A 25,370-nucleotide genomic window follows, 5' to 3' on the forward strand; every position below is an offset into this window, starting at 1 on the left:
ACTCTTTTCGTTCAGAGGATATTCTGGGTGGCCCTGACTTTTGAATCACTCTGTATAGTTGTATCCAGTCTAGACAATACTCTGTGAGCTAAATACATCAGCAAGCTTCTCTGCTAGTTTTCTACAGTGTAATAGCTGTGAATCCAAGTTTTTTACGGATGCTGTCACACCTGCGTTAGAGCTCAATTCTCTGCTTTGTTTTTAGAGGAGAGAAACTGAAATATAACTAAAAAGAAAATGGATATTTTTTTCACCATTGATTTCAATGGGGTTTTAGAAAAATGGAAAGGCTTTAGTCTACTTCCGTTCGGTTACTTCTGTTTCCTGCGTGGACGATCGGTGGATATTCCGCGTCCGTTACAAGAACAGAACATTCCCATGTCCGCTCGCATGAGCAAACAGCGATTGTGATTTGCACGAGCGAAAATAAAATCGCAGTATGTTCTATTTTTGTGCGGTTCCTTGAAGGCGATGTCGCAGGAAAAACTGAGATTTGAAAAAAAGATCTGTACTACGCATGACCAACGGCAAGCATACACAGTCATCTGCAATACAAAAGAAGACAGGCATGCAGGGTCACCGGCCACGGTCAGGCAAGGAAAAATGGAAAAAAAAGCACATACAGAATGGGAGGAATTGGGCTAAGCAGCACATTTAAAAAAGACTTGAGTATACTAATAGATCATAGACTGAACATGAGTCAACAATGTGATGCAGCAGCCAAAAAGGCAAACCCAATTCTGGGATGTATTAAGAGAAGCATAGAGTCTAGATCACGTGAGGTCATTATCCCCCTCTACTCTTCCTTAGTCAGACCTCATCTGGAATACTGTGTCCAGTTCTGGGCACCCCACTTTAAAAAAAAAAAAACATAGACAAACTGTAGCAAGTTCAGAGAAGAGCTACCAAGATGGTGAGCGGTCTGCAAATCGTGTCCTATGAGGAAAGGTTAAAGGATCTGGGAATGTTTAGCTTGCAAAAAAGAAGGCTGAGAGGAGACATAGGGCTAATTATCCTGCAGCTATTAGATTCTATTAAACCTAATAGCTTTCTGCCTTTCAATGTTAACGCTGCGGAATACTACCGCAGAATTCTGTAGCGTGAAAGAAATCACAGCATTTTCTAATTGCCGCTGAAAAACGTGCGGCTGGCTTCCATTGTAGTCCATGGAAGCCATCTGTCATGCGATACTCCCGTTGTGAGCACAGCGGAAGTATCACGTGATTACGCGTCACTGTCCACCACAGGCGCGTCATGCGCTGCACTGCACATGCGCGCCGGCTCACCGGATGGGACTCGCACGGCGGTACTGGAGAGAGGTGAGCATAGGGTCTTTGGGGGGGTGCCGTGTCAGACTCTGCTGTGATATTCTGCTGGCGGAGTCTGACATGGCCTTGGCATGAGGCCCTAATAGTTGTCTACAAATATTTGAAAATGCAAGTATGCCAGCATACTGTGAATACATTTACATGTGAGGAGGGCGAACTGCATACTTTTGCAAGTTGCCGCAACTGCGATCCACAGCTCTCAGGAAATCAAGCAAGTCTGGATTTCTTATGATTAAGAGCTACCATAATGAGCTACCAGGATAGTGAGCGGTCTGCAAATCATGTCCTATGAGGAACGGTTAAAGGATCTGGGGATGTTTAGCTAGCAAAAAAGCAGGCTGAGAGGAGACTTAATAGCGGTCCACAAATATCTGAAGGGCTGTCACAGTGCAGAGGGATCAGCCCTATTCTCATCTGCACAAGGAAAGACTAGAAGCAATGGGATGAAACTGAAAGAGAGGAGACACAGATTAGATATTAGACAGTGAGGGGGATCAATGAGTGGAACAGGTTACCACAGGAGGTGGTGAGTTCTCTTAAAGTGGAAGTCTTTAAACAAAGGCTGGACACATATCTGTCTGGGATGATTTAGTGATCCTGCACTGAGCAGGGGGTTGGACATGATGACCCAGGGGGTCCCTTCAAACTCTGCCAGTCTATGAGTCTATGACTATGCTGTGGGTTCCTGCATGTGGAATCCGTCCCATCCGTGTGGGACTGGCGGGATATAAAAAAAATAGCCAGCAGTCTAATTGCTGATTATAACACATAAAAAACACCCTATCCATTTAGTTTATTTACTGCCAATTTCTGCATAACATTACTATGTGCGCCCAAATTGTGTCAGTTTGCATTCATAAATATGTTTTGCTTCAAAAATGTTGTTTTGCATCATTTACTAATATAAAATAATTAGTCAACATTCAGAATAATGATAATGAAACAAAAAATAGGGGCAAAATTAAGGGGAAAAAACTATCAATGTAGTTGGATTTGTGCCAAAAAATGTGCCAACACAAGCATGTGCCGAAAACGTGCACCAAATGCCTCTTCATTTACAACAACTTTCTTTAAGTTTAATTAGAGCCTGCTTTTACTGACACTACCAGCAGAAGCTTGCCACACCCACTTTCAGTGAAAGAAAATGTGCAAGCTTGTCGGATCTTTTTGGTGCAAGCCATTTGTAAATTTGTGTAAAACTCTGTGCACCTTAATTCTGGCACAGTTTTACGGCTTATTCACACATCTATTTATATTGTCCAGGTTTTCACGCCTGGCCGATTTTCGGTGTCCCTTTCTGCAGGGGAAGGAAGCGGGCCGGGCTGGGAGCAGTGCACTGAGTCCCCGCCCCCTTTCCGCCCCTCGCCACTATTTGCAATGGGAGGGGGGGGCAGAACTTAGCTCCTCCCCTGTCCTGCCCCTCCTATTGCAAACAGTGGCAAAGGGGTCGAGAGGGCGCTGGAGCTCAGTGCACTACTCCTGGCCCAACCCGCCTCCTCCCCCTGCGGAAAGGGACACCGTATATCAGCTGGGCGTGAAAACCCGGACGATATACGGACGTGTGAATAAACCCTTAGACAAGCATCTGTCAGAAAACATTGATAAATAGTGGGTTGCTGACTATGTGAAAATATTCTGGGAATGGTCAGCAATACTTCCAACAAGACAACACAACTTTTCACAAATCCAATGCTGTTTTACATTGGTTTGAGGATATGGATGTTCCATGATTGGAACCTTAACCTACTGAACATCTTTGGGACAATCTAGAACTTGGGCCTGGAAATATGAACAGCGTCCTTCTTTGGGAGAACTCACCAGACATTTGCAGGATTAATGGAGGGAAATACCAGCTGAAGTGTATCAGTTGTTAGTAGAAAGTATGCCACGGAGAGTATCTGATGTCATTAGGGCCAAAGGAGCCCCACTAAGTATTAACATATGGAAATAAATACTACTGATGATTCTTGCTTAGACGTCCGATTACTTTTGGTAGGACGGTGTAGTTCCCAATATATAGTCATTTGAATATTGGCAAAAGCTATATGATTGTTAGTCACTAACCTATTGGAAATAGTGAATAGAAATGTAAAGTATATGAAAAAGTTCCAAAACTTTTCACTTATATAATGATTAAGCCTAATTTATGTAAAACAAGAAAACCTCTGACATACTGTACACAAGTGTCTATGATGTCCCTTAAGAACCAATGGAAAATATTGTGATTAGTCATAAATAATCAATTTCATGCGACAGATGATTAAATTACGAATGCAAGAACTTGCTTAAGATATTCAGGGTTAAGCTGCAGTCACCGCACTTACTTGGACCATCTAAGTAATGGAGTTGTACAGTTGAAGGTCTGCCAATTGTCTGCGCCTGTGCACACTTTGTTTCGGCAATGCCTTTGTTTATTTTATTGCTGTCGTGCCCGGTGTTAATTAAATGCCTTTTATATAAAAATCAGGGTCTTGCAAGATTGTAAGACTGGGTTAAAAATAAGCCTCATTTGTACCGGAGAGTTCCCCTTTTATCTGGTGCCCCAGGAGTGTCTTTTGTGATTTGCAGATGGTCTGTGACAATCTGTGAACCCTGGGCTTTTACAAGCTGTTGAGATATGCGTGCCTCAAAGGCAATGAGGGACTGCGGGAGTCCATCATTGTTATGAAGCTGTCATCATGCAGCTGAGCAGCGGCTCAAGAACGCCATCTGCTGTCCACGGGGCTGGCGTGCATTAATTTATGCTGTCGTTTGGCAGCGGATTGTAATACACTAAAGTAAAATGTGAGATTATAAATAGCTCTTGGCAGTTTCTTATAAATTAACTAATTTTTTTTTTATATCTCCATTTCAAATGGATTTGCTCGGGATGAGAAGAAAAGATATCATCCAATAAATGGGCATAAATGGTGTCATTATTTTATTTAAGTACCCTAATACTTTGGAAGATATAACACAGTTTTACACATTTTCACAGAATTTTATATTTCTAATTTGAATGCACTGAATAGACATGATGAAGTAAAGGTAAAGTCCCCTGGTGCAAGCACCGAGTCATGACTGACATCACATTGTGACATTTCTTGGCAGACTGTTTTTGCTGGTGGCTTGACATTGACTTCCCCAGTCATCATATACCTCCCAGCAAGCTGGGTACTCAGTTTATCAACCAACCTTGAACTGGCTACCTAAACTAAGCGGGGATTGAACTTGCAACCTTCAGGTCATAAATGAGAGCCTACGATTGCATTTCTGCGCCATATGAGGCTCTTGTACCAAATTAGACATCACCTATCTGTATGATAGATGATAAAAGTCTAATCGGTGGAGGTCTAACCACAGAGAGCCCAACCAATCCCAACAAAGGGGATCACTTTTCCCCTGTGCTTCTCATTGTGGGCTTGCTGCACCCACGAATAGACTTAAACGGAGCTATGGCTGCCCATGCACAGTGCCACTCCATTTCAATGGGGCTAATGGAGATGACAAAGCTCTTTGGTTATTTCTTTCAGCCCCATTGAAAGGAACAGAGCAGCACCAGCGCATGCATGGACAGCACTCCATTAAATCTGACGTCATTGTAGATGACCCCACAGTGACAAGAAGAGGGGTACATGGAATCCCCATTCTCAACATTGAGGTTTCCACAGTGAGCCCCTCAGCGATCATGCTTTTATTACCAATCCTATGGATAGGTGATATAGGCCAATTTTGGTACAACCCCCTTAACAACACAGTATATACAGTTGGATTTTGTACGCTCAGGGTTTGTATGGAGGGGGATCGAGGGTTGATTCCATTCCATGCTGTGCAGGTGCCAGCTGATTCTTACAGCTGACACCTGCCGGTAACAGCCACAATCAGCATGAACGCTGATAGCAGCCGTTAGCACTTTAAATGTCATTGTCAATTCTCACAACAGCATTTGAATCAGCCTATCAAAGTTTGGGGGGTTCTCTTCTGGCAGCTGCTTATCAAACTACTAAGGACTACTTGTTAGTGAGTATGTGAGTGCTTCTCATGCTCCGCCCCTGGTGACGTCATCATTCAGCCCCCTGGTGACGTCATTGAAGGTCCTACAACATATATAAAACACAGAGCTTGACTGACAGAAGAACAACAAAGTTAGGGCTCTTGAAAAGCGGAGGACAAAAATAACACGATGAGAATACAAGTAAGCCGTTATTATCTCAGACACAACTCAGCAGTCCTGACAGAAGACACTGACCTACCACCATCACAGAGATCCGGTGGGCTAAAGTACCTGCGGTGATGTCACTACTGTGGGAGGAACCAAGCTGAGTTTGTCATGTGTGGGGCTCAAGATGGATGTAGCAGAGCTGTGTGTGTGATGTGTGGGGATCATAATGCATGTACCATGTAGCACAGTTGTGTGGCGCATTGCGCCACCAGAAACACTGGTACTATAATTTCCTAATAATTACTAGTCTCTTAAGGATTGAGCAGTTGAAATCCAACTTCCCAATCCTTATCTCTCCCAACATTTGCAATCAAGAGAGAACTGGGAGACCACCATACACAATATATGATTGTCCAGACCCGCCGAAATTGATAGGTTCGACTACTCTACTTCTAATGGGTATTGCTATTCTAATGATGTGGAGAAGGGAATCATCCTCTTCTCCTTCCTCTTAGAAAAATATTTGCCCCCATGAACACTACTTTATCTGAGAACATCCAGTGTACATTTGCATGTATATGTTTGCGAATATAAGCAGCAGGGGCCTAGCTATGGGGATGCAGGGGTAGCATTTGCATCTGGGCCCGGTGCCTAAGGGAAGAGTTTAGTGTTTATTGGTACCATTTTGGGAAACATATGACTTTTGAGTTTTTTCATAGGCGGACAAAAGAAAAATACCATTACTTTTTAAAATTATTTTTCCAGTGTTCATCATTCATTTAAAAGAGGGTTTTGTGGGAAAAAGGTGTATTTTTTAACGTGATTATTATTTTTTTTAAGTAAACTTTATTGAGCTTTTGTTGACACTATTTTTCAGTCCCTCAAGGGAACTTGAAAATGTGATTGTTCGATCACTAGGATAATACACTGCATTACTTATGTAGTGCATTCTACTAAGCCTACAACATAAGCCTGTGAGATTCTGCCAGAGGCGGGGTCTAATAGGCTTAGTTACATAGCAGACATGGAGGTCTTTGTCAGTCCTCCAACTGCTATAGGAACCTGTTGGTGCCTTGTGATCGTATTGTAGGGTGACGATGGGGACAGGAGGAGCCCTCTTCCCTTGTCATCAACTTACATGCTGAGATGTAAGGGATTAAGTGGCCATGATTTGAGGTTTTTCTGCTTCTGGCAATTAGAGCAGGAACTTGGCTGTCAGTAGTCAGCCAAGCCACCGCCTTAAGCTGATGCAAGTTCCAGCTGAAAGCTCGGGCGCAACTTATAGCACATGGATGGCCCGTCCGTGTGCTGTATTTAGTCTAATGACGTCCAGATACATACCTTTTTTTCACAGAATTGCATAGCGCATTGTGCATTTATATGCATTTTGAGTGTGCATTTGCACCCCTTCCATAGATTTTTATAGGGACCTATAGAGCAGGTCCTACTTTGTTCTATGTATGGAAAACATGGAGATGGGAGCAAACTCATTGTAATCAATAAATTCTATTGTCTGTGTATTGCGGGCAAATACGGTCGTCTGAAGGGCGCCTCATATATTGGCCATCCCTAAGGGGTGACATGGGTCAGGAGCGCCATCTTTTCTCCTTAGGGAGAAAAGGCCATTCATGCTCATAAGGCCATTCATGCTCCTCTGGGTAATATGCAAATCAGGGAGATGGAACAATACCTCTGCAGCGCCACCTATTGAAAGTCAGCTTTTGCTATGACTTTGAGAAACATTGATGACATCTGTGAAGTATTTCACTTCTATTAATCTGTTTGACCTGTAATTCGCCATATTGGTTCACTTTCAGGCTTAGCTAAAGTTGAAGTGGCGAAAGAACAGCGAAAAATCTTCAATAGTCAAAACTAGCGAGCAGAGAGAAGACTTCTGCTTCACTTCTGAATAATGCAGGGATTTCGGCAACCAGGGGAATTGTAGACCTGTCAGAATTCATAATACCCTGTAATGGACCAAGGAAGTTCTATTGCACCCGCACAAGAATCTATCTCCTACATGTGCAAAAGACACCTCTGAGAAATCTGCGAGTCACTGCTGAGATACACACTATTAATGCTATGCTAATCCATTCAATGTACCGTAGCACATTGCTTTTCATTGCGCTGGCAATAAGGCAGTTAAGGAATAGGCTCCCATCGCATCATTCCTCTTCAATGGGGCAAAAAGAAAGCGATAAATTGGGCAATTATCGAAGGGCTTTATCCAATGTGATGAGGGCAATTTTTCAAGCAATGTCAGGTGGAAAATAAGGATGACGTTAATCAGGATAATTCCTGCAGAAATAGCCAGAAAAAGTTTGCTAATCTCTGGCCGGTGAAAAGATGGCTGTAAATGCCGAATAAAATATGCTCTCTGCTGACTCCTGCCAGTTTTCTGACACGTAACAGATGAAAAACTGACAATATATATAGATAGACTGATGATAAGCGACACTTCAACTACCTTGTTTTGCAGTGATTGACAGCCAAATGACACATGTTCTGCATAAATACATCAGGGCTGCTCTGTGATTGTGTTCTTCTACTGTAGAGTGGCATTGAAACTAATGGCGCCAAATGACTGCGGGTAATACTGGTGGGACGCGAATGGCTGAGAATACTCTTTTTGTGTATTTTTGAAACAAATCAACACTTTGGAATCTGCATTTTATTGCTACGTCTTAAAAAAATCTTAAAGCATATTACTTTTATAGCACTTGCCTACAACTACCATATGAAACCTGCCTGCATGCGGGGTGATCGTCCCAACAGGAACAGCCCCACGCTGGAACTTAGGGACCTACCTCACCCTAGATCAGAGTTCCCCAACTCCAGCTATAAGCTATGGTTGGAAATCACATTTTAATTTCTGCAGGTCCTATCTGTGTGATCTGCTAGTAAAGTAATGCTTTAGGGTCCTTGGCTTCGGTTGGCATCATCCCTTGTGTTATGGGATCTGTTCCCTTCTAGTAATCTGGTTCAGGTCTTCGTTTTGGTTCTCTTCATCTTCTGGCTCTGGTGGGTGTGGTATTAGGTGAGACTTGCTTGTTCTCCTCTGTGGGTAATTTGAAAGGACTATTTAATCTGGCCTGGTGCTTAGCTCATTGCTGTTTAATTCAGTCTTCCTCTGGCTGCCCTGGAAGTTAGAATTTGGTGCTTGATCTCCTGTTTTCCTGATGCTTCACAAAGCTAAGTATTGCGGTTACAACTGTTTATATCTTGTTTTCTGTGGTTTTGTCCTATCTCACGTAGGGTCTGAGTCAACAAGAGTGAACCTGGCCAAGGTATGTGGTCAGGTTCACTCTTATTAGGGCGGGTTATCCATGTATAGACAGGTCCCTTTTCTGGGTAAGGGGTTTATAGGGACAGTGTTTCGCTGGTGTCTAGTTTCTTTATTGTTGACCACTGTTTTATGTGCTCTTGCGGTCTCTTCACAGCCTGTGAGTATTCCAGGGTTACGGATCCAGAGCATCCAGTCTGGACATGACACCTTGTTTTAATAGGTGGTGCATAGAGATGAGCGAACGTACTCGGTTCGGGTGTTTTTGCACTCGAGCACTGCGTTTTCCGAGTAACTGACTACTCGGACGAAGACATTCGGGGGGCGCCGGGGGTGAGCATGGGGTTGCAGAGGAGAGTGGGGGGGGGGAGAGAGCGAGAGCTCCCTCCTGTTCCCCACTGCTACCCCCCGCTCCACCACGCCTCACCCCGCCCCCGGCGCCCCCCGAATCTTTTCGTCTGAGTAGTCAGTTACTCGCAAAAAGCAGTGCTCGAGTGCAAAAACACCCGAACCGAGTACGCCCGCTCATCTCTAGTGGTGAAGATCTATGCAGGGATTTCTTCTCCACAGACCCTACAGCAAGTGTGAATAAGAGCTTAAACAGATGGGCGTGATTTTGTCCTGTGTAGCGAAAAAAAACATTGATTTCAATAGTTTCATTTTCCCTATTAGGATGCCCGTGTGTTAATACAACGTGCAAGATAAGAGAAGACTTGCCCTACTTTTCTTGTTTTTTTACGTGTAAGAAAAATAGGGCAGGACCTGTCTTCTTGCTTCTTTTTTCAAAGTCATGTGCTATAGCGGGGAGTTTGAATAGTCAAAGGAAAAAACTGGTTCATGCGCTAATCCACTCTGTAGTAGCGAGCGTATTAGCGCAGGCGCCCATCTAAGTCCCCACAGCTATTTCACCTGACACCCCACATACAAAAATGCTTGACTTGGCTAAGTGTGCATGTGCTACTCTCTTCTCCTGGCTCAGGATGCAGGCAGGAGGGAAGTAAGGGATTAAACACAGCTCAGTCCCCTCCATAACACAGTGGTGATGTCACTGCCCAGGGTACAGCTCCCTCTATAGAGCGCAATGGGGATCTTCTCTCCGGTCCCTCCAGAAAGGTCCTGAAGATTTGGTAGCCATATAAAAAGAGCTGTAGCTGTGACACTGAAGAGAGTACAGCAGCACAGGAATCAGCAGGAGGGCAGCAGTGATCTATGGCATGAAAGAGTGAAGACCTGTACAGACTATTGTGGTGCAACAGGCCTGCAATAAGAGAGTTCTGGGACTCTGACAGGTACCAGAGTGTGATTCCATTCCAAAGAAGGGCTGCTACAGAGAAGACTGAGGATTGAAGGAGACAAGTGGAGTCAGAAGGACACCATTGAGATATCTCACTAGCAGTTACTGTCAACTAGAGGCACTACACAACCAGACCAGAACCAGGAAGGATATTTCAGGGGAAGCCCACTTCGGACCGTAAGTGAGGACGGCCTCATTAAAAGCCAAAACCATATGCACACTTTTCACTGACTAATTAGAGCTGCTGACAGCTTAGTAAGACAAATACTATTTATTTGGACACTAACAATTCAGATGCTTGAACGTTTAGCAGAATACCACAATGTGACTTTTAAGGGAATGAGCCTTAGACTACTGAACATTATTGTACTATGGAAACGCTGCCAACCCCCAGGTTGTAGATGGAATTTTTGTTATTTGTTTGCTGTGTGCAGCAAACCGTGCTTATTGTTTCTAGATATTGTGCTGAGTGTTAAATTTATCTTATCTGCTGTGTGCTACTAACATCATAAGGATTTCATACGAAGTGCAAAGCATTGTTATTCTTTAGTATGCATAACATATTAGCTGTAGGCTTTAGTTAGTGGAGGCAGGGTTACGAAATGGTGCCAGGTTATTTGTTTTCTGCATTGCTTCTAATACTGCAAAAAAACTCTTTTTCTTCAGTCACACTGTATGTTGCGGAATAAAAATTTCCAATTTTGTAATTCTGCCGTATTCTGTGTTGCATCCCACTATCCACGACACATGCATAGAAATCTATGCGTCTGTCTAAGTGGGGAACCAACACAAGCATCATAGAAAGAAGATGGTGGGACAAACAAGCACCACAGGTGGTTACAGTTGGTTGACTTCCACTCAGATGAACACAGCTGGTTGTATAATGTATTTTTCTACACTAGACTAACATGATTGTGGGGGAGATGGCAAGAAGGGGATCCAAACCCAACATCTCCACACTGTAATAGAGCATTTGCATAGGTTTTCCTCTTTTAATGCTTGCTTTTGATAATTCAAAAGAAGGAATCCCATAATACAGGGTGATTAAAACAATGGTGCAAAAGTTTTCTTCATGCATGAACTGACAGAATCATGTGAAAAGATAGAAGAACTCTTCAAGTTTTTAATGTACCTTACACAGAGGCGTAACTGGAAGCTCCTGGGCCCCAATGCAAACCTGTAACAGGGCCCCCAACTATAATGCTTTATTCATAGTACTGGGCTCCCTATATGGAGAAGAGAGGCCTTATGGGCCCCCTAAGCCTCCTGGGCCCAGGTACAACCGCATCCCCTGCATCCCCTATAGTTACGACAGTGACCTTACAGATGTTTGATGTGGGTGCCATTAGTAACATTGAAATGTTTCAAGTCAGTAGTCCAGTTCTGCCCTACTGGATATGCTCTGTTATCAATTCACTGCAGCTGAGATGCATTGTTTTAGGTCATCTAGTATCACCATTGGCATCCACATCAAACAAGTGTAAGGTGCAATAAAAACTTGAAGAGTTCTTCTATCTATTCATGTCAATGTGGCTGTTACATGACAACTCATGTATAAAGAAATCAGCTTCACTTATGCACCATTTTTTTTTAATCACCCTGTACGCACCTAGTAAATGATGCAAATCAATGACGTGTGAAGATATAACACTGCTTGAAACTTAAAGCACACTCGGCAAAATAATTGACATAATGAAGAGTGTACTTACCGTACTTTCCTCTTGCCTCAGTTTTAGATCCTCCTGGAAACTTTACAGCCACTGAGGTGTCCAGAACAAGCGCTCTAGTCTCCTGGCAGCCTCCCGCATCTCCCATTGAAAATTACATTATGACATACAAATCTACAAATGGCTCCAGAAAGGTAAGTGGCCAGGCAATGCATGTCTTTTATTTTTGACCTCTCATTGAACAGTATAGTGTGAGGTTATGCAATGTGATCATGGAAGCACGGCTTGACTGCACCTTGCTTCCATTTTCCTAGATCATTAATTTTCAAATATTTGGCGAATAGCAATTACTTCCTTAACTTATGTGCTGCATTTTATATGTACCAACCTAAAAGCAAATAGTTCCAGTAGGTAGAAATGTGATGAACGGAACAAATGAGGCCAGCTCTAGGTTTGTGTTGTCTCTTGGGTGACAAAGTAATAATGGGCCCTTATCCATCTCACCTTTGACAAGCATAGAATTTATTTACCCTGATCAGGGGCGTAGCTAAAGGCTCATGGGCCTGGGTGCAAATTTTATCTTGGGGTCCGTCAACTTTTCCCAACTTCTTAACGCAGAGGATTAACTTGAAGCTCCTGGGCCCCAATGCAAAACCTGTAACAGGGCCCCCAAATGTAATGCTTTATTCATAGTACTGGCTTCCTTACATGGAGAAGAGAGGCCTTATGGGCCCCATAAGGCTCCTGGGCCCACGTGCAATCGCATCCCCTGCATCCCCTATAGTTACCCCAGTGATTGCCACAACAGAGATAACCGAGTATAGCACTCAGCAATCTCCATCAATCCCAGAGGGATGAATGGGACAGCATCTGCATGCAATTTGCATGCTCGACTGCAGTTCCATTCATTTTGCGGTACACGGAACCCCTGCTCGTGTGATCGGTGGGGGTCCTAGGCTTCCACCGATCAGACACTTATCCTATCGTTATGGGATAAGTTTAAACTTAGTATTAACTTATTTTTAAAACTACTTTAACTTTAGGTCTATGTGGTGGATTTGGAGCTCTGACTGTTAGGTGGGATCAACTAAAGGGGTTGGCCTACCAACAACATTTATCACCTGTCAACAGGACAGGTGATATAAACATATGACCACTGCCTGTTTACACGGGCTGATAGTCACTTGGGTTTTAGGTGAGCTAAAACCTAAGTGACTCCAAGTGAAAATTTCTTACTCTGTCTGTGGCCATGTGTACATGGAACCATTATCACTTGAATTCGATATTTCCAACAAGTACCTTAAATTACGTCTTCAGTATCTTTCTGCTACCTCTTTGTATCCAGTTCCAGTAATATGATGGTAAAATTACAAAAATAACAAAAAAAGATTTGCTTCTTCCTGAAATGTACGCAATGTATGGTAGCGTTTATCTGTCATTGTGTTAGGAATTGATCGTGGACGCTGAAGACACTTGGATCCGCCTGGAGGGTCTTCTGGAGAGCACACAATACAATGTCACTATCCTGTCAGTTCAGGATGGAGAACGAAGCGCTATTGTTCATACAGTGTTCACCACAGGTCAGTTTTACTCGACGCCACAAAATATAAATCATCTGTCTAAAGTATACTAGTATAATGTTGCTGTCAAGTTTTCTCTTAAGAAGATCCCCTAAGGACACTCTTCTTAAGTACAAAGACGTGTATGGGATCTTCAGTCACTTTCAAGCATATTGGGAAATGTTGCTTTCTAAAGCGTGATTTTTTTTCTGGTCAAAGAGGGACATTTGCAGTTTATTATAATTGTTTTTAATCTTATAATGCTTATTATTGTCTTTACGTGGACTTTTCTTATATACAGAAGTGATGTGCAGGTCTAACAATTTGTCTTGGTTCTCATTGGAAGGACCTGCTGATTGCACTCGGGTTATCCCACTATCATGTGCAAGTTATTTCCAAGGACGGTGTTAAAGGGGTCGTCCAATTATTGGACAACCCTTTTCAATAGGACCACCGGGGGTAAAATAATACCACAGGAAAACCAGTGGACTGCTGCAGCCAATAATAGCTACAGCATCACTGCCCGTTCTCCTGGCATGGGCCCTCATATGCTGGGCAGCATGATGCCAAGAATTCAAGAACGTGACGCTATTGCCTCTCATTGACTGCAGCCGTCACATGATTTCTCCCGACATTCGTCACAACAAACCCCGGGACCGCAGCAAGTTACTGGATTACAGCATCTGCAGAGGGGTAAGTATATCTCTGTTTATTATTTTACTCTAGGGGTCCTAATGAAAAGGGGTTGTCCAGTAACCCGATAATCCCTTTACATTTTAAAGAGATTTTCCAGGATTCTGTATTCTAATAGTCCTTTTACATGGGTCGATTATTGGGCCCAGGCATTCCTCCGAACACTCGCTCACCTGACAATGGGGCTGTGTATGAGGACCAACAATCAGCCCATGAAGGAGTAAATGCTCGTTTATTGGCTGATCATTCAGTTTCAGCGAGCATAAAGATGTTTGCAGATCATCTGTACATCTACCTCAAGTGAGCGGGAAGACGCACAGCCAGCTTATGGGGGTAAACAATTGTAACTAGGATAGTTCAGAAAATTAAACGAGTACCGACTGACATTTGTTTTGATCAGTGCTCATTGGATTGGACCAGTAACTCGGCTAGTCTAAAAAGATCATTAGGATAGGCCATCAATGTGTGAACAATGGGGGTTCCAACCACAGGGCACCTTGCAGAATGAAGGGACATTGGCACTTACTGGAATGCTACAGCCTCTCCACCAGATGCAGCAATGTCTATATGTGTGTGTAAGAGGTGGAATAAGATGAGCAATAAGCTCGGTTGCAGTTAACTATGTCTTTACTGAGAATTTTGTGGTAAGAATACAACAGCGTAACGAGTAGCGCAATGCGGAATAGTGTATGTGTGTAGTACACTCGGAATTGGCTTAGAAAAAGGGATACTCTCTGCCAAGATCTGGCCCGCCTGCTCAATAGCACTCTAAATATTAGGCTCTGTACTTTCTTTACATAATTGCTTCTCACCCCAGGTGCCTTTGATTTACTAAAGTACCCTTATACTCCGGTAAAAGACTGGCTTTTAACTTAGATCAGCACTATGTTCCATGTTTGTCTCTGCTTCAATGCTGCTACGCTCAATGATCAGCTCTCTCTGTGAGACAGTCCCAGCGCTGGAACACTGCAAGTGACGACTGTTCTTCAACTGCACACAAGGCAGATTCCTGCTCTCTCTCTCTGCTGAAGGATTCCTTAACTGAACACAAGCTGCCCTGATACCACAAATGCTCCTGCAGACGTTGTAACGCTCCCAAGAGCATGACATTATTGCTCTCTGAATGGAGCGCTCTCACGTCACCATTTGCGAGTGGATCCACGCTCCTTACCGTACTTTTTTCCACTGCTGTGCCAAAATAGTAGGCGGGCCAGCCCACTTAGCCCCAGGTGTAACCCATTCTCCCTACGAAATTGTGTTGTACAGTGCGTAATTTCATTTAGACAGTGTGCACCCCCATAGTCTTCTACTGAGACTCCGATGCGCACAAAAATAGAGCAGGTTGTGTATTTTTTTCACCTGACAGAAATGCAGGAGCAAAAAATGCTCCATGTGACGGAACCCATTGAAAACAATTGGTTTATATGTACGATTTTGCGCATACAAAGCCGTGAGCAAAATAGCCCATGTGAAGGAGTTTGAATAGACCTCTTTCCTGTTCCAGTCACCACTTCTTATCTGGCTGTCCTGACTAGGACTGTAGCAAACTCTTCTTTAGGAAACAGTTACATCTGATCTTGACACTGCAGCTCTGTGTGTTGCATGTATGCAGGTGCATCAAGTACAACAGGTCAGCACATTGAATTGAAGCAACTACCATTGTATCTAAACTCTCCCCACTGACGGCTGCAGCACACATTCTCTCCAGCTCCGCTACTGGTGTCTGGCTCTGGCATCCTCTCTGGCTCTGGCATCCTTTTTGGCTCTGGCATCCTCGTTGGCTCTGTGCATGCATAAACTTGCGCCAGCACACACTTTCCTATTTCATCTCCTGCCAGTCATGGACCACCTGTGGTTATATCCGGCACTTTCCCCTCAGCTATTGGTCTTTCTATTCATTTGTGTTGACTTCTTCATTTTTTGACTGTGGCTACGCAGTGTCAAAGGAGCGGGCCAACAGCCAAGGAGACAGTGGGGTAGTGAAAGGCCTTGTCACTGAGCTCTACCATCTCCTCCCCTTAGGGTAGCTTGGGACCTGACCAAGTTACTGCTGGGGGAAGTCACAGGGATAGTAACCAGGGGTTACCTTACATTTAGTTGTCCCAAGGGACACCATAGTTCCCTCTTCCAATGCCGAATTCCTTGAATAAAACATGTAGTGCACACAGAAGAGTTCTTTCTGAACAAAATCGGGAACGGTCGGTTCTGTCCGTTTACTGTAATTTTCCAAACTTCACTTCAAATAAACAGTTCTGGTACAGGTACAACAAGCCAGGGTGCTGCAACAGGGATATTCGGATAACCCACAGTCCAAGTTATCTGTGTGATACCGCTTCTGGCGACTCTCTTTCTTTTTACCGGTCAACACTCACTCACGTTGTCCTCCTCTCACTATGAAGCGGCTTCATTCTCCCAGCACTCAACAGTGGTACCGAGGCTCCTGGGTGCTCACGGGCCCAGGCTTAGCTTCAGGCCATCGCTTGGCCTCCTTTATTTCCTACACACAGACCAACCAGTGTCTATATGGCTTAAACACTTCTCCTAGACTGACATTTTCTAGACTTCCTTTTTCCAGACCCTCCTGCCTTGCATTCAGCAAACACCTATATACATATAAAACATAGTCACATGACGCACAAAACGTTACATTTTTCAGACAGGACACCACATACCAGCCATAACTCATTCAGTCCTCCAGCCATGCAGTACACATAAACCAAATGCATACCACAGACAAGACACTTACAAGACAATGACACAAGACAGACATAAAACATTATGCAGGGGCCCTACCAACTCTGGGCTACTACAGCTATTCCTGACTTCCCTCCATTCTCCACTCCTGACCTCAGTTTGTTGTATTGACCATCCTCCTGTCTGCCGCCTGCCCCGACTCCTGGCCCTCTTGCACCCTACTGAACCTGCTCTGTGAGTTCTGATTCCTGGCTTATCCCACATGTTGAAGTTATGCTGTCTGCCTTGACTTAGAATTCTCTGACTATGCCTCAGTTCACAAACCCAAGTACCGCATCCTGTTCTATTATAGAATCAGCTGCCACAGTACTTCCAATGTAATGCCCAGGGGAAAACACAGGGAAGCCCAGAACCCAAAAGATGGGGTGAAATAGGTAAGATCAGGGTTCCTTAGGTATCACCTCTGGATTTGGGCCAAACCAGTGTGTGGCACAATGGGTCCACGTCCATTGATCCTGAGAGTCAATACTCCAGTGTGCATCGTTGCATGCTAGTTCCGTTGATTAGGCGATATTCCTGGGTCTTAGGCTCCCACTTTTCAAGCAATAATAGCCTATCCTAAACGCCAATGTAAAACCCCTTTAAAGATCTGTTGTGTTAATTGTTTTACCTAGAAATGTCATTACCTGACTATCTGTGTAACACAATTAGTTTTAATTAATTGAAAAAAGTAATTCTTGCTTATGCTCGGGGTTTTACTCTTTTACATGTGATACTTAAGTTGACATGAAAAATCATTATATGATCTAAACTTCGTTCCTGATCAATAAGACGCAATCAGCAACAACTAAGGTTATTATAGTCGGCTCGTAATCAACTATCAGTGATGTTTCCATTGGCACAGTATTTACACTGTAGAATTTTACAGGCAAAAGACCAAATTAGGTCTCATTTGTTTACAGCTACAAGTCCTGACCCAGCTGTGGGTCTAATGACCCAAACTAACTGTATCATCGAGATCTTTGATGCTGTTAGTTCGGGTCATTAGACTCACGGTCGGGTTGGGACTTGTGATTGTAGTACAGATGCTAAAATGCGTTCAACAATATAATTGTACATCTGGCCTCACTGGAAGCTATCATTGCAGACGTAACCCTTCTTTTATATCTCCTCAGGAGGACGAGTGTTTGCCTATCCACAAGATTGTGCGCAGCATCTACTAAATGGAGATACCCTGAGTGGCGTATATACTATCTACATCAATGGCGACCAGAGTCAGAGTGTGCCAGTATTCTGCGACATGACCACTGATGACGGAGGATGGATTGTGAGTCTTTAGAAGACAAAACCATTACATTGCCCTTATTTTTCTACCCTTCCAGATTTTTTTTAAATTAAAGTGCAATTAAAATGACAAAATCCTCCGTGGAGCTTTCTCTTTAGGACAGACGTATCCGCAATGCAAAATTTCCTTGCCTGAAGACATAAAATGACTGGCAGCTTCTTCCAATCAACCATGTCAATGCCCCCTTATATAAAGGACACAATTAAAATGCTGAGGCACATTTACTAATCGTGTCTAATACATAGTGTAATGTTAGACTAGACAGTCTAATAATGGGCCAAATTAAGCACAGTATATAATAAATTTGGTACAACTTTAGACACTTTAGTCTAACTTTACGCCATCTACTGGTTGATTATTTTGCTTCGAAATTTTGAACTCAATTTGGTGCATGCTTTAACATTTAAGCCACGTCCCATTTAATAACAAACCACACCCATTTAGTCCAAACCACACCCCTTTTGTCAAGTGAAGTGCAGAAATTTTCTAAAATACATAATAAATTGGATACAAATCATGTTTTTTTTTTGGTGCAAAGTGAGCTAGAATTCTGTCATGTTTAACTTTAATCTCCCTACTAAGTCACCGAAGGGAACCACTGATAATAAAACTTAACTTTTAATAATAAAATTATTTAAAACTGCGTAGTTGGATATATGTTTTTCTGTTCTATGCACTCATAAAAATGCTCCGTAATCTGCAGACGTTAGTGCTGCTCTTGCTTGTCTCTGTCTAATCAAACCACCCTGATGAAGCAGTAGTTCTATCTTGCTGCGGAAACGCGTTGGTGGCAGGCTATACAGGAGAAGATGAACTTTAAAAACTTGAGATAGTTCATCTTCCCCTCTTCTGAGGAGTGACCATTCATGCCTGATTATCATATGCATGAATATGGTCTACCTATTGAGCAAGATACTAGATAATTGGTCATAACAGAGCAATTAGCTCAGTGATCTATTTAAACAGAATATTTGATTCTGTATTGGGGATTATGTCACAGGTGAATCGGTACTAACTAGAGAGAAATGACAATTATATCTATACATTCCTCTCTATATTACTGTGTGTCATTCATACTAAGAGCCAGGGAGTACACAGACTAAAATTACATCAATCTGTTGGACTCTGAGTCTTCTATGGCCACTATATCACCTGTTTGCTCTAAACTGAATGTCAGAATAACAGAAATTAACTAACTCCGTTTGACCCACAGTATTACCATCTACCACACTTTATACTCAGCGCTGAGTTCACTATATCAATATCCTAGCATATGAGTCATTATGGTGGCAGATGGTGATAATCGTTTGGCGGACATATATTGAGTAGAGATGAGCGAACGTGCTCGGCCACGCCCCTTTTTCGCCCGAGCACCGCGATTTTCGAGTACTTCCGTACTCGGGCGAAAAAATTCGGGTGGCGCCGTGGGTGAGTGGGGGGTTGCAGCGGGGAGTGGGGGGGAGAGGGAGAGAGAGAGGGCTCCCCCCTGTTCCCCGCTGCTACCCCCCACTCACCCACGGCGCCCCCCACCCCCCGGCCACCCCGAGTACTTTTCACTCGAGTACTGAAGTACTCGAAAATGGCGGTACTCGATCGAGTAATTACTCGAAACGAGTACGTTCGCTCATCTCTAATATTGAGCTATTGGGTCAATACGATATATCGCTCACAAAAACATATCGCAACTGATTCCATATCAGGAGTGTACATACCTCCATTTTTATGAGTGCATAGAACAGAAAAACATATATCCAACTACGCAGTTTTAAATAATTTTATTATTAAAAGTTAAGTTTTATTATCAGTGGTTCCCTTCGGTGACTTAGATTTTCGTTCCAGTGGGAACTTTTCTGCCTCGGTGATAAATTTAATCTCCCTACTGTACTAACATAATAGAGTGCATTGTAGCATATAAAGAGTCAAAAAATACTGTCACACAACTTCCAAATACAACCAAACGTATCATTTTATACAAAGGAACCATCCTTTCCCCAGAGCTCATACAACAGATCCAGCATAGTGTCCATAATCTTACCCACAACAGGGTTTATGTTCCAGTGCCAGCCACAGGGCCGCTGTAATTTAACCTGCACTGCTTTGTTCTTGCAGTAATGTATTGAAGTTATAAAGGAATTTGCTATGCTTTAATTCCTTCTGCCTACACAATGCTGTATTCAAATTTGTATGTCACAGTGCCGCCGGCCACTTCTGGGTTTGAGGACGGTTCTGGGGTCATGCCACAGTGCCAGCCCCAGCGCACATGATCCACACATCAGTGCATGGGCAATTTGATTTAGGCGCTAAATGCCAAGGGAGATACATCTGTCTGGTGGCTGATTGACTGGCTCTTTTCCATCGTCCGGTCCTTTCTTCCTGTGTCTATAGTCTAGTGTGCTGGGAGCTATGTCCTATCCAGTCCTTCCCTGGCCTTCATCATTTTCTCCCGTATATCATCTAAGGTTATTACAGGGAAGCCCCAGGTTCCTGTCGCGAGGTCATCCTTTTCGGGGCGGATGTACTGCTTGGTAGGTAGACTTGGCTACTTTAAGTTCAGGGACCAGTCTCTGCCCTTCCTTTTCTCCTTCCTTGGTGTGTTTCTTTTCCCCCAATCCGTCCGAATCCATGTGGTTTCCATGTAGTCCTAGTCAGACGTGACACTGTAGCTTTTTTTTTCGCCACCCAAGGAAAATATTCAGCTCATTGACCTGGGCCTCTAAATACCTCATCCAAAGTAGAGTGACTTATTGGTACTTTCACTAGCACCGGTGCTAGCAGCCCCATTGCTAGCCACTGCAATATCTTTAGAGATCCGTGCAGAAAGAAGTGTGCTTCATAGGCATAGCGTATGATAAAGCACCTATGCCGACAGCTCATGGACAGTAGGGCTGCCTATAAACATAAATCTCCCATGCCTCTAGGTCAGTTTATCCCAGCATATCCCATTGGCAGCTCAGCTTATTTCTACATATTAGTCTTCTAAGGAATTAAGACTGAATGATATAGTGCCAACCTGATTAGGGCTCTGCAAGTACATAGTATTCAGTCCTTGCCGTCCTAATGCCAGCATCCTGTTGTGCTCCTCATTTCCAGATCTGTACATGAAGCTCATTACTGTACAGTAATATAGAGGATAGGAGCATAGTCATTACCGTACAAGAAATGGCCTACTGAATGAGCCGTCTCAGCATGGTGTTCACATTTCTGTAGTAACTTTGGTTACGTTATGTTAAAATTCCTTGCACATAGTGAAGGCAGCCATTGTGTGCCACAGTCAGTAAATATTATTAATCCATCCGGCTTTAGATTATGTAATGGCATGTACAAAAATGATGCATATTTGCAAATGTGGTTTTATTCCTTTCAGGTGTTTCAAAGGCGTCACAATGGACTGACAGATTTTTTCCGTAAGTGGGCTGACTATCGAGTTGGGTTTGGGAACCTTGAGGATGAGTTTTGGCTGGGTAAGTAACATGACAATGACAAATACTAATATACCTACCCACCTATATACTTTTCCAACTGATCTATTGTACTACAAAAAAATAAATGATATTACGAGATTTAAATGAATATTTAAGTAACAAAGAGAAGAAAATATTATCAGGAAGATGATGCTCCTCTTGTGACTTGCACATAATTTAGTTTCATCATTAGTATTGGAGTGGAGTTCCTTGAGTCCACCTGATCAAATGATTCAGGTGGCCACCCTCCATCTATATAGGATATGTGCATGTCCACTTTAAATTGCATCATAAATGGGGTTAGCATTGAACAATAATAAGGTCTAATAGGTTATTTGTGAATCAATCCATAAGAAATGGCCCCTAGTGGGAAGTCTACAGAGTTGTCTCCAAATGGGGTTGTCTGCTGGTGGACCTTTGAAACTCATTATTGTGTCTCAGTTCGACACTGCTGGACCTTTGAAACCCATTATTTTTATCGACACTCAGTTCGACACTGTTGATCATCCATGGAGGAAGCCATAGAGTATTTTTGCTGAGGCTATGATAAGTTTGATTGTAAATGTTTCTCTGTAATATTGGAAAATTCTACTTTCTCCAGTGCAATTTTGCTCTGCTTCTGCCTACATATTTGCTTAGGGTCCTTTAAATTTTTTGTGATGCAGGAGTTTGATCAGTGGCGATCATTGAGATCTGTGCTCACACACCTGGTCCTTTATGCAAGCCAATTCAGACTCTATGGGTGACAAATGATTACGTTCATGTGGGCAAGTGAACACCAGACCCACACGAACGTGACCAAGGATAAGGACTGCTAACAGGAAACCAACACTTACATTGCATACCACCACACATAGATGGAATTGCTGTAATAAATACAAGAGATTAGTTCATGAATTGGCCAGATCCCTTAAGCCGCGAGCCCAGCTTCAAGGGTCCTTGTGTCTCGTGGTCCCTACACTGGCAAGACATATGACCCCAAGCTGCAGGGAGAATGACAGGACCCTACCTAATAAGCAGGGTGATTGCCTCGATAAAGGCAGCCCCGCGCTGGAACCTCAGTCCTGACTATCCCTGAAGGGTTAATACATGGAACCAGACAGACTGGCACACGGGACATAAATCACACAGCAACACACTAGGGCTAGCATGCAAGACAGAACAACCACATAGAACAGGGCAGTTCACTCCTTATGTCTAGCCACTAGCACAGACATACAGAACATGACACAGTTTACACCATATCCACAGGGCAGGGCTATCCACGCCTAATGTCTGGCCACCTGCACAAACACTTGGCAAGCCCCTCTTCAAACACATAACACCTGTACAGGCATGCAAGACCAACAAACCCTAGAGTGAAGGGACACCAGCTTCCTCTTGCAGCGGAAGGATATTTATCTGCAAACAGACTGGGGATAATTGGCTAGCAGGAGAACACCACACCCAACCAGCTCAATCATTCCACACCTGTGAGGCTGTGCTGCTAGAAACCTATGTGATACAACAGATCCCAGCCAGCACAACCCTTACAGATTTTTCATACAATGGTATGTTCTCCATTCACTTTAATCACTGTCGGCAGGAAGATGCGTTGGCTAAAACGATGGATTTTCCTGGCTGCACAAAAATGCGATCAGCCAACGAATTAACCATGAATGAGCATGAACAATCATTTGCCTGTGTAAAAGGATCCTTAGTTTCATAACAATGCACTTATACAATATATGTTTCTATGCATTATATGTTAGAGCACAGCTAATTCTGGCTGCGGGAAGCAAGTAAATAAAAATGGCTTGAACCATTGAAAATTATACTTCAGCTACTAAGATTTCCTACACTCTTATTCTTTGCAACTTCAAGACTGAATGCCTACTTAAAGAAATTGATTTAAAGATGAAGGTGCAAACTGAGATGTGGGATTATTCCATATGGCTGAACCAACATATTCATGGAAATTACTTAACCATAAAGAGCCTTATAGCATTGCATTAACTCTAAAATACTTATTCGATGGTGGCCCTAAGCTGCGCCTTCTGGCAAGCTCTCTCCTGAGTGCGTGCATTGTTTATAATATACCTTTGCTTAGTGATATGTGCTGCTTTATACATGATCTTTATTAAGGCCTCAAGATACTAGACATATCACTATCAATTCTACAGTATGTGTAAATGGGTAGAAAGCTTACTTTAGATCAGGAGTAGACATCCCATAGAGACTGCCTGTGTAACCGCATTGGTGCCTTGTAGACCAAGGGCCTACCAGCATCATAAGAAAAAAATAACTGGGCCACCTCTCTCTACTTAAATGGGTTTTCTGGGGAAAATACTATTGATGACCTATCCTCAGTCTGGCGCTTGTAACTGTAGGCTGGGGTCTCATTGAAATCAATGGGAGCTGTGCCTGCAGTTACAAGCACTGGCCACTACACAGGGGTCGAAGCATACCTGGAAAATCCCTTTAATTGCATATAAAGAACTGTTAATTATCACCAAGACTAGTTGTTGTATTGAATATAGGACCAATGCTTTTTCCACCCATCTTTCAGATGGACACCGATCCATATCTTAAAGTATTGGAGATTTGGTAGCTGCTAGAGATGAGCGAACGTACTCGGTAAGGCCGATTTCGCAATCGAGCACCGCGATTTTCGAGTACTTCACTACTCGGGGGAAAAGTACTCGGGGGCGCTGTGGGGCGGGGCGTGGCGTGGTGGAGCGGGGGGTAGCAGTGGGGAACAGGTGGGAGCTCTCTCTCTCTCCCTCTCCCCCCACTCCCCTCTGCAACCCCCCGCTCACCCACAGCGTCCCCGAGTACTTTTCACCCGAGTAGTGAAGTACTCGAAAATCGCGGTGCTCGATTGCGAAATCGGCCTTACCGAGTACGTTCGCTCATCTCTAGTAGCTGTACAAAAGTCAGGCCCCCTGTCCACGGGCATTGCGAAGTCCCGCGGCAGAACTCCGCCGCGGGAGCCGCCGCCTGGGAGTAGGAGCCGCTGCCAAATCTCCGCCGGTCAGCCCTATCTGGTAGATAGGCTGGCCGCAGAGAATCGGGGCAATTCGCAGCATGCTGCAAATTGTCTGCCGCGAGCGGAGAATCGCAATGATTATTCAGCGCTTTCCATAGCAATGCTATGGAAAGCGTCGGCAGGCATGATTCCACCTGCGAATACACGTCCGTGGACAGGGAGCCTCAATGTGTATTGAGGGTTGACACTTCTAGGGAATGTGTCATCAGAAAATGACCCTTTATATAAATAATGTTTTTATGTCAAACATTTTTTTAGACATTATGATGATTTTTTTAAATTTTTCGATGTCATGATCTATATGTATTTTTTTCAATGAACCAATGGTGGGTCCAGAAAGTCTTCAGATCCTTTCACTTTTTTGTTATGTTGGGGCCTTATGCAAATTTAAAAAAAATTCAACTTTCCTCCCATTATTCTGCACTCAGTACCCCCTAATGACAAAGTGAAAACAGAGTGGTAGAAATCTTAGTCATTTTTTTGTAAATGAAAAACTAACATTTTGCATTTACATAAGTATTCGTGTCCTGTACTCAGTATTTAGTTGAAGCAACTTTGGTAAGGGAAATAAAGAATTGTGAGAGGAGAGCGCCAAAGCAATTAAAAGACCAAACAAATACAAACGTGGTGAGATAAAGCTATTACTCACCGGGTGCTCAGGTGAGACTAAGCTGAAGACCTAGATCTCACTGGCACCGGAATCCTAGAAGGCATATATATAGCTTGTTCCCTTATCCGTAGAGAGCCGCACAGCATCTAATACGAGTAACATCCAAAAACTATTGGAGCTCGTTGCAATCGTTTAGGAAAAAGAAAAAACAATCCTTGCGCTCGCGGGAAAAAGCAGGAAAAAAATGATCAATTGATTAATTTTACC

The 25,370-nt window shown here is 43.4% G+C and overlaps 1 protein-coding gene across 1 annotated transcript in view; it reads left to right on the forward strand.

The window, feature by feature from the left end:
- The window catches only part of TNR (tenascin R), a 509,827-nt gene that overhangs the window by 461,875 nt on the left and 22,582 nt on the right, over nt 1-25,370 (forward strand). The window contains exons 17-20 of the mRNA XM_066597493.1: nt 11,777-11,907; nt 13,161-13,293; nt 17,835-17,986; nt 21,369-21,465. Of these exons, the coding sequence (XP_066453590.1) occupies nt 11,777-11,907; nt 13,161-13,293; nt 17,835-17,986; nt 21,369-21,465 (513 nt within the window). The remainder of the gene's footprint in view (nt 1-11,776; nt 11,908-13,160; nt 13,294-17,834; nt 17,987-21,368; nt 21,466-25,370) is intronic.

This window comes from Eleutherodactylus coqui, chromosome 3 (assembly GCF_035609145.1).
Source record: "Eleutherodactylus coqui strain aEleCoq1 chromosome 3, aEleCoq1.hap1, whole genome shotgun sequence".
Classification (NCBI taxonomy): Eukaryota; Metazoa; Chordata; class Amphibia; order Anura; family Eleutherodactylidae; genus Eleutherodactylus; species Eleutherodactylus coqui.